The sequence below is a fragment of the Nicotiana sylvestris genome, chromosome 5, assembly GCF_000393655.2.
Source record: "Nicotiana sylvestris chromosome 5, ASM39365v2, whole genome shotgun sequence".
Taxonomy (NCBI): domain Eukaryota; kingdom Viridiplantae; phylum Streptophyta; class Magnoliopsida; order Solanales; family Solanaceae; genus Nicotiana; species Nicotiana sylvestris.
This window is the reverse complement of record NC_091061.1, coordinates 166,458,412-166,469,479: the sequence shown is the minus strand read 5'-3', so window position 1 is coordinate 166,469,479 and position 11,068 is coordinate 166,458,412. Positions and strand designations below refer to the sequence as shown.

General features: G+C 34.2%; 1 protein-coding gene across 1 annotated transcript; it reads right to left on the bottom strand.

Annotated features, from left to right (window-relative positions):
• Window positions 1-2,691: 2,691 nt before the first annotated feature.
• On the bottom strand, window positions 2,692-8,600 carry LOC104224026 (ras-related protein RABC2a-like). The gene is made up of 6 exons (XM_009775576.2): window positions 8,336-8,600; window positions 6,442-6,510; window positions 6,209-6,274; window positions 5,754-5,875; window positions 5,139-5,267; window positions 2,692-3,364 (listed from the first exon to the last, which is right to left on the bottom strand). Exons 1-6 carry the CDS (start codon window positions 8,490-8,492, stop codon window positions 3,254-3,256), a joined length of 654 nt encoding a protein of 217 aa, XP_009773878.1. The 5' UTR covers window positions 8,493-8,600; the 3' UTR covers window positions 2,692-3,253.
• Window positions 8,601-11,068: the final 2,468 nt, after the last annotated feature.

Below are 11,068 nucleotides of genomic sequence, written 5' to 3'. Positions count from 1 at the left end.
TAAATTTTATTACCAAAAAATGACATATCTTTCTTAGTCATCCTTCCCCCAATGGAATGAGCACAACAAGGTACTAATACCACCATTAGAAGGAAAAAAACTAAGGAAGATGTGCCAAAATACAAGTTACATATTATTCTATGTATTATCTCTCTAAGGTCATATTCATCACATTTTTTTAAAATACTCTCTAAGTCTACTTCTACGGTTTGAATAAAAAAGCCAATTAAGAGCCATTCTAACCTTTTCAATTTCTATGTTTAATATTCGCATACCATCACCGACAATTAAATGATAAATATGACAAATACATCTAACATGGAAAATATTAGTAAATGCAGGATTTAGTGTTGTTGTAAGCATGCCTATAGCACTGGTGTTACTAGAAGCATTATCCATTGAAATTGCCATTATTTTATCGCTAAAGCAAAAATATCTACAAATATCTGCAACAGTGTTAGCTATAAACTTACCTGTGTGACGCGAATTAATTATTCTATATGCAATTATGCGTTTTTGCATTATCCATTCCTCATCTATCCAATGACTTGTAACAGTTAGGTAATCACAATCATTACCACTTCTACCAATATCAGTAGTAATAGAAATCCGATTAGGTATATGAGTAAATAAATAACGCAAATATTGTTCATATTCATGTTTGAATTTATAAATATCACTCTTAACTGTTGCGCGAGGCCAACCTTTATAAGTAGGATTAAACACTCTTCTAATATAATGAACCCAATTAGGATTAGAAGCAAAAGTATAAGGTAAGCACATAACAGTAATCATCTTTGCTAATTCTTCACGATCTCTATTTGGATCGTAATATAAAATACCTCCAGTGACAGTGTTAATTCCTGGTTGAACTAGATTTGAACCTGTACTAGGGTTAACCGCAGAATCTACACTTGTCCCCTCTCAACTTGCTTATCTTTTCTAGGTCGGGGAGCCGGGGGAAGGGTAGTTGGTTGGCCACTACTTTCACCGGTTTTATCTTTTCCTTTACCAAACATTTTTTTCAAAGTAAATGCCATATTAATTATAATTATGCAAACTAAACCACACAAAAATATATTCTAAAAACGTAAGAGTTGAAACGAGTTTACCGGATTGCCGAACAACTTCTTGAAAATTGAAAATCGTTGAACACTTGAAAACTTCAATTCAACAACTTCACAATTTTTCACGAAATTTCAACAATAAATTAAGTAATTGTAGTAGAGAGATTGAGAGAGATTGAGAGATATTGAGAGATATTGATGAATTGATGAATTGGTGAATAAAAATGAAAGAATGAGGGGGTATTTATAGTTGAGAAATGGGGAAAAGTGTAATTATATAAAGTTTGGGGGCCAAATGACCATTTTTTTAACTTAAAAAACGGTCATATTTTCAGCCCAAACGGCTAGATTTTAAATATGGCCGTTGGAGATTTTTTTTTTTTTTTTTTTTGAAAAATAGCCGTTGGGCCCGCCAGGCCCGCCTGCCGGTCCCGGGCTAAACGGTCCCGGGCTCGTGGGCTCAACCATGGAGACCAGCCCGTGACGGGCTCAGGAGGCCCACCAAGACCGGCCCACCAGGCCCGTTAGGACCGCGGGCCCGGTCCGGTCCGGTTCAGGCCCGGCCCACCGAGCATCCCTATTTATAAGTAGCTCATTATATAAATTGGTCAATTCATAAAATATTACTAATATTAACCTATTAGCTATTTGTAGCAAAAAAAAAAGTCAAATTTTTGCTTTCTTTTGTGTGGATGTTAGTAGAATAGATTGGGTTACACCTTAAGGAGCTTGAATCTCAATTTTGGGATGATTTGGTGAAGTTTTGAGGTGGTTTGAATTGAAAATTTGAAGTAAAAACTGAACATGAAAAAAATGGTATGTGTATCACATATGTATCAAATTTGTATCAATTGTGTATCACATGATATCCATATATACCTTGTGTGTGAGATAGATGCGAGATACATATTTGATATATGTGTCGCAGAATAATTTTTGAACTCGATTTAATTACGAATTTTGATACAAAATCAGTTCAAATAACCTTCAATCTTTCTCAAATTTTGTATATTAACTTATCGATATGTTTTCAATGAATTTCAACTATATCCATTAAAAAAGTTTCTTTTTTGCTTAGATTTTTGAAATATTGTATTTTTTTTTTGTATTTCATCACCTTATTTGTTACCTCATCCATGAAATTTCCTTTCCATCTTACATCTAAATTTGCTAATCACGCTTAAAAATATGGAAGGTGACTTTTGCATGTGATTCTTTAAAAGAAAGAACCTTATTTATTTTGGCTTTTTAATTTTTATTTGTGCTAAGCTAGTTTTGATAAGTCAATGACTAATGGCTAGAGGTTAGTAAGTTGAAACTTATTTGGGACATTTGTGTAAGTTTCCCTAAAGAATAAAGAATCGGACCAATACACAGAATTAAGCCCAACTACAACATAAACCTAAATACAAAATACATGAACGCGGAACCAAATATGCTAACAATTAGCCAGTAATAATCCTGAAATTTTAAACTAAAATCTTAACTTCAAGTCAACTCGAGACATTTTTGTCAGAACTGAAAAATTGAAATTCAAAACGCACTAACCAATTTCTAAATAGCAGCCCTTTAAAGTGGTTGTCTGATGTCATTTCTAGGATTTTATATACCAAACAAACAAGAATTCATTCAAAGAATATACTTAATTTTTTCAGCTTGAACAACTTGTATAAAGCCCAAAATTTGTTGTAGTACAAAATTTAGCTTGATCGTCTCTCCACGAGACATAGAAGCTAAAAAGACCAATCCTTAAAAAAGATTGGACACTGATCTTTTACATTTTTTTTTTATCTTTGACCACTTACTATAAGCCAAAAATGTCTTGGGTATAAGACCTGTTACCTCCTATGTTGCTCGAACTCTCCGAAAATGTTGTCGAATGCATGTTAGATCCTCCAAAAGTAGTGCATTTTTGGAGAATTCAATACGGGTACGGCAACATTTTGGAAAGTCTATTATGCAACATAGGTTACATCTCCCCGCGAGACGCTATTATGCAACCACTCTTCTAAAGAAGGAAAAGAAAAAAAAAAGCTTTACATCTAGATACACGAAGATAATCTAGCTATGGGCATCAAGAAAAAGAACAACACCTTCCCCAGACTGTACGATGAACTTGATATTCGACTGCAAATCCTCGTAACAAGCATTGCCCCGTTTATGAGTATAGCAAGCATATATCTCAACTAGGAGCAACATTTTTGGCTATGTTGAGACTTGTGCGCTTCTTTCTGTTTCAAAATTTGGTTCTTCACTACTGTTGAGCCTTTCTCCTGTAGACTTGGTACCTCCAGTATCTGTAAGTGAAATTTGAGCAGTTAGCAAACGCTAAGCAAAAGTGTACAGATTCAAGAAGTAACAACTACAGAGAATGTTTTCTGAATGATAAACTGCAGGGCTGAGATATCGCCTTTCAGGAGAATAGACATCAAGGGATCAAGGGACCATCTCCGCATCATGGACGATCAGAGAAAACAGATGCCGAATAAGATGTCCTCCTCAATGGGTCAAGCACGAGCTCAGAACTAACGGATCCCAGCCTATGTTGCTTGTATACTTCAAAAAATGCAGCCCAGTCCACGACGGGTCCTCCAAAAATGCTCCAATTATGCTCTAAAAGCTATGCATTTTTGGAGAATCCGGCACAAATGCTGCAGCACTTTTGGCAGGACCCGAGCAACATGAATCCTAACTACAAGCCACTAACCATACTTCAAAGCATGTCTCTACCAGCTGCTCTATCCTTTTAAAAGTGATATTATTACATCCTCCAGTATTTTCGACGCACTTAGCCACTTTAACTTTCAAATTCTTCTCAGGAAAGCAATTTCAATTTAAGAACAATTAAAGTTAAAGTTTAAGAAATTTAAAGTTGCTACCATGTGACCAGGAGGTCACACGGGTTCGAATCGTGAAAACAGCCTCTTGCATAAATGCAGGTAAGGCGGCATACGTGGTCCGGCCCTTCCCCGAGCCTCCTTCAGAGCTTAGTGCCCTGGGCTGCCTTTTTTTAAAAAACATTTTGCATAAGCCCCACACTAATGAAAAACTCGGCCCAGCATTTCTACTAAACTAGAAAGTCTCATATTTTAAACTTTCAGGAAAGACGTTTTTAGAGAACATCTGTCTGAAAACATACCCTGTTTTTCTTCCTTTCCCGAAAAACATATTAGTTTAATTTCCATAAATAAAGCATAGTTATAGCTCAAGACAGTAGAAATCAAACTTGAATAGGACTACAACCAACGTATATGACGTCCTGGTTAACTTCAGCAAAATTCGTCCAACAAATAACCAGTAGGCATTGAGCAGATGGCTTTTCTTCCATCCGACACAGGATCATTGGTTTTCCACTTATATACAATATTTGAAGATTATATTGCTAGTCTGCATTTATTGCAAGAAAAGGGAATATATGGCTCCAACTAGGGGTGGCAAAATGGTTAAAAGAAAATATTTAACCACCCATATTATCCACTAAAGATTGGGTTGGATAATGAACTTTTTAAAAACAGGTCAAATATGGATAAGAACCATATTATCCATTTAGAAAATAGTAACCAATGGGTATGGATAACCAATGGGTCTAACTTTTACATTTGTAAAGCCTCAAACTGGGGTTCCTCAAGTCAGGGAGACTAAGAGTTCTCCCAAAAGTGATCATATGCAAGAAGTCATGGATAATATGGTTATCCATATTATCCGCCGGTTAACCCGTTTTTTATCCGTATTAAATATGGATCGGGTCGGATAATTTATCCGTTTTTTCATTACCCGTTTTCGAACCGAACCATATCCAACCCGCCCATTTGCCACTCCTAGCTCCAACTTATAGTAGGGAATCCAGTTGCCTAAAAGGTTATCCCATGAATGGGGGAAAAATGATCCGCGAGGGATGTTTTCTAATAAGACATTACACATGTTTGCTATCCCCTTTTTGTTTACCTCGACCTGTGTCCGTTTATTTGGCAAACCAAACATCAATACATCCGCCACAAGAAACTTTGATCGACTGTATTTTAAACAATAGTGGAGGAAAAAAAACTAGAAAAACGAGCCTAAGAGGAGTACCTTTTTTGTGAGATCTTTAAAACACAGCTGCACATTTTCTCTTGTCCTAGCACTACATTCAAGAAATAAACAATTGTGCTCCTTCGCAAATGCCAGGCCTTCTTCTCTAGTTACAGCCCTTTCACTATCCTGGAAATAGGATATGTTAGTAACATGAGCAAATTCATCGCAAGTGAACTTGACCCCTTCTTTTGTGCATATATCTTAAAGATGAGACTACTTGAGCATGACTGAAGAAGAAAATTATTAAACGACGACCATAAATGGCTTTAGCAATATTTTTGGACGTCGAAAGCGAAGTGTGAAATACTTCAACTTCAAAAGGTTTGACCAATTTATTTAAGTGAAGAGGTGAGTTGCAACATGCATTTCTAGATTAGGTTCACAGACAGTTACTTAAGAATGATCATCAAACCCTTCCTGAATATTGCAGATATGCCGGATATCACTCTTTTAATAGCTCATTGCAAGTCAAAAATAAGAATTTTTTTAAAATTCAAATTATGAACCAATAACTTTCCCATCTTGCTCCTCATCCTAGGTAAATTCAAACAAAATGAATGGATTAGCTAACATTTGACTTCATGATGATACGAAAGGAAAAGCCACACTTACCCTATCGACTTTGTTCCCGACTAGCATCTTGATACACTCGGGATTCGTGGAGTAAAACTTTATATCCTTCGCCCAAGTTTCTGATAAGCTTGTAAAGGTCTCTCGCCTTGTTACATCATACACTAGGATTAAAAAAGATCGATATTAGTTATCATAATAGCAAGCAACTAGCACCTCCACAAAAAGAATAAGTGCAAGGAACAGTGTTTAGCAGATAACTCTTGCAGCAATATCATAAACTATCCCCCCCCCCCGGCGCGCACAACATATTCTGTCAAAAGGATTTGAAATTTCACTTGCAGTTGCTTTCCTCATAAACGGGGAAAAATAAGAATTGAAAAGTACATGATCAACTTGAGGTAGGTAATCGCATATCATCGACAATGAAAGAAATGATTTAACAGGCAGCTCTGATGATCCTCACAAAGCAAGGGAAATTAAGTCTGATGGCTTACCTAGTATAATTCCGTGAGCTCCTCTATAATATGAGCTTGTTAATGCGCCAAACCTCTCTTGTCCAGCTGCAGGGAGATAATTTATACTCAGAAACCCAACCTTACTTTGAAATTGTAAATAGGAAGAGTACTAACACCTCTCTTTACTGCTTTTATTTAACTGTTTTATTTTTCCACAAGTTGGTATAGTTTCCCAAAAATAATAGCATAACCTCAAAATTATGCTTTATTACCTGTATCCCAAATTGTTAATTTCAACCTCTTGCCACCAACTGTTAGCATCCTGATCTTGAAGTCCACACCTTAATATTTCAAAGAAAAATGTGAGGGATCTTTTTACTCCATTTCGTTAGCTAATCAAAGTAATATATTGGAAGGCATTTATCCCTCTCAATTAGGGAAAACTCGATACGTATGTTCACTTTTTCATGTGTCAATTTCTGTAATGAACTGATATCAAAAGCAGAACCAAGTAAATGAAAAGAAGATTGGTTGCAAAGTAAAATAGAACAAGGTAAGAATGGTTGCTGAGTATTGAGAGCTACTGCTTCATAGGAAACAAAAACATGGTGATAAACACTCTCACTTCAATCTCCGCAGACAGTTAGCTTTCAATGACCAAAAAGACGATGGTTATAAGATTTTGTCCTTGTGATAGCATATAGGACTATGCTTATGGGGCTCGACATGGTGAAACTCAATGACGACAACGTTAAGTTGGAAGCAGATTACAAGTTTAACGACTACATAACGAGCTTCAAGTTGTCAAATGTTGTAGAAATGAAATTTTTATCAAGTCTCAGTTTACAGGTGCAGAGCAAATTCTAATTTGATACCAGGAAATTACAATTCGTAATAATCGCCATTTGTCTTGTCCCGTGGAGTCAAAACCTAAAGTAAGTACATCTTATCATTAAACTCCAGGGAGAAAACCTTCCATTAAATTGAAGCAATTGATACTCTCTGTAAACAGTACCATTCATAGTAAATTTAAGCTCCACCTCCCACAAATTGAACTATTTCCTTTTCATAAGCTTCTTCGACTACCTGCGTACAGTCATGCCAATGAGAAAAGCTAGTCTTACTTGTCTATGCGTCACTCATCGTAATCCTAGTATACAACAACAACAAACCCAGTATAACCCCACAAGTGTAATCTGGAGAGGATAGTGAGTACGCAGGCCTTACTCCTACCGTGAATATAGAGAAGTGGTTTCCAATAGACCCTCGGCACGAGGAAAGAGGAAAATAAAGCAGTATAGAAATGTATAAAAAGGAAAAGAAATGAAAATTATCAAAGTGCAATAGATACACATTTATTCCTTTCCCATAAATAAGCAATCGCATCAACTTCCAGAGATATGCCAGGGCTAATTGACTACTAGCTCTAGTTCATATTACCTGTCTTTTAAGGTTTTGGTACACCCCTTAATTAAGATATTTAATAGTTCTCAAATGTTTCACTTAATTAACACACTACTAATTGAAGTAGTAAGGGTGTATTTGGAAAAAATTAGGTACTCCTATAAATACTCCTTAGTTTCCTAAAAGGTCAAATCTTTAAAAACAAATCCAAGTCTGTCAAAACGACTAATATTTGTGTGATTCCCATGACAGAGTACAGACTAATGACGGCGGCTCAAGCAGGACTGGCAGGCTTGACTAGGCTATCAAGCTTCCGAAGGAGGGGTGTACATTAGCCGAATCGCACATTGGAATGGGGAGGAAAGTGTAGAGTTTTTATAAGGAATGACAAAATTCACATGGTACGCGCGCTTTTGGGGCTCGATATTGCATAGCCCGAAAGAAACAATTTGGGACCATAGAACATAATACAGGTCAGTTCCCAGGTAACCTGAAGAACACCATAGTGGAAATAAGTTGAATCAACCTCAACCAAACAACACCAGAAAAAATACAAAGCACAAGTATGGCATATATCTAACAAAGATAAAAAAGAATTCCAATTCTAGGTACTCAGAAGCTGACCCTGTATACAGGGCTGAGCTAGTTCAAGAAATAACAGCCAAAAACAAACAAAACCCATAAACAAGAACAACTAGTGACACAAAATTAAACTCAAGCAAAATGGATTAAAACTATAAAAAGGGTGTTTAATTTTTATACCAATAGTAGGAGAAAGATCCTGAGGAGGATGCTGTGAAATAAAACTGAGAAGAAGACTGCTTTTTCCAACTCCAGAATCTCCAACTAGCAGAATCTTGAATGAATAATCATAACTACTGCTTCCACCATTTTGATTTTTCCTCATATCCATTATCATTAAATCTTAAAATCAAAATTAATTCCACATACTTAACACTTCTTAATTATTCTATGCTTCTACAAAATCTCTCTCTATTTTTTTTTTCCTCAATCTCAGTATTTTCAGAGTTTTTCGTTGAAAACAAGGAAGATAAACCAATTAATTATTTTGAAAAATGAACAGTTGATAGATAGTGAAATTTTTTGAATTAATAAAAATTTAGGAATTATGAAAGAGTATATTAAGAGGCTATGGAGTTGGCGGGTGAAATAGTAGGACAAATGTTGTCTTTTCATAGAGACATTTGTGAGGAAGATTTGTACACGCGCCAGCACTAGGAAGTAGCTGATCTCATTTAAGGGACCCACTGTGCCGTGCTGTCACGCGCCTGCAGTTTGGTTTGGTATTTTTCGTTTGTCTTCTTCTGTTTGAAAGTTTTCCACGTTTCGTATATTCATAGGATTTATTTTATATATATTAAAGTCTTTTTAGCAAATTGACTTATACTTATGTAAAATACAAAATATTGAAAAAATGGTTGAATTTTTGGGTGTCAATCATGCAGCGAAAGTTGAATATTTTTATACGTTTCAACTAGAAAACTAATAAGACATGTTGGTCAATCTTTTATCCGTTAAAAATAAATTTGATATCAAAAAAAGTAATTTAATTTTTTTTAATATTTAAGACTTTAAAATTAACTAAAAAAAATTAAGTGAAATGTTAGATCAATTTTTTATTATCCTTTGAACATAGATTTTTTATTTGATAGAAATATTGTTATAGTTAAACGTTAAAAACTTGGAATGAGCAACTAATTTGTTAAAGAATCAAATTCAATTCTTTTACTAACTTATCATATAAGTAATTGCAAAACTCTTAGCGTACACAAATTTATTTCCATTATAACAGCATTGAATATGAAAGAGAAAAATAGAGCAACATTAATTATAATATAGGATTGAGAGTTGGTTACACGCGTAAAGCGGGTACTCTGAAACTAGTAATTGGAAATAAGAAATATTATAAGATATAGTAACAAGTTCAAGTAAATAATAAACTCATGATGATAGAACTACTAATATTAAAGTTAATAAGAATTACGTAAAAAAATTAACGTCTGGCATTAGAGATGATAAATTATACTTAATAAACTTTTACTCGCTTGTTCAACTTTTTTTTCGTACATATGTTTTTTGGTACTATTCTTTTTATGACATAAAAATTCAGGAAATGCTCTAAACTTTACCAAAAGTTGATCTACAGTGACAAATAAAAGTAATTAAATTCTTTATATTATTTGTTCTGAATTTTTGCTAAGTACTTTAACTACTGAATTGAAATAAAAAAGATACAATTGGTCAAATCATGACATGAAAGGGATAATTTACTTCCTTTTGAAAATTTGAATTCGAACAAATGATGATGAATTAAAACTTTTTAGGTTACACAATAACATACAAAACAAATACTAATATCAAAAGCTCGAGTAAACTCAAAACTCTAGAGACAACGGTACTATAAAAATAGTTAGCACACAATTAATTTCTGCTAACTAAATATAGAAATTATTTTCAGATTATAACTATATTTAGACAAAAAGTTGTCTATTCAGATGATCACATTGAATATTTAGTTAACCAACACCGTTAGTAGTAGTTGGCTAATAGTTGGTCGAGATAGTGTCAGAAAATGAACTATAAAAATACAATTACAGAGAACTTTTCATTATTTGGAATATTATGGGAAGTAATTAAGGGCTTTATTTTATTTGATATGATGATGATAAAAATTGAACTTAAATGAAGAAGTGAAAATATATATAGTCGGTCTTAACTTACTTGAGATTGAGACATAGATTAGTGAGATTGAGACATAGATTAGTGTTGTATGAAAAGTAAGGCGCTTTGCAAATGTTTACTATATAAAAAGAGACATGAGAAAATGTGCAAGGAAGAAGGATTTTCCTATTTTTGTGGATATGAGAAGTCAGAGGAGTTTTTAGAAAGAAAGTTGTAATGCAGAAAAGAAAAGAAATTGTGTTATAAATAGAATTCTATTTAAGGTGAATGTCTATATTTAGAGAGATTCTAGGGTTTATTGTTTGGTGGCTAAGCCAATTTCTCCCTATAAATAGAGGGTTCTATTCCATTGTAATTCATCCCAATATCAATAAGAATTTTCTCTCTGCTTTTCTCTACAATACTATTCTTCTTCTTTTATTGTTTCATAACACGTTATCAGCACGAGACTCTAACCAATTGAGTAGAAGATTTGTGATTGAGCATAATGATTATCAATTATTCTATGAACTTCCTTCATGATTAAATTCTGGATTTAAGGTATGTATTTTACTTTTCTCTTTCAAATTCTTGATATTCTATAATTTGATTTTAAATACAAGCAAAGACGATAAATTTTGATTGCAACTCTAATGGAGTTTGAAAGATATTATAACCACCCAAAGTGGTAAAATTTCTATGCCTTGCCATGATCAAATTCATGTATGATTGTGGGCAAAGAATTGAAAACTCGTCCCATTGAATTTGCTCCATTCTCATTCCCTTTAGAGAATGTGATAGCAGTATGTGATA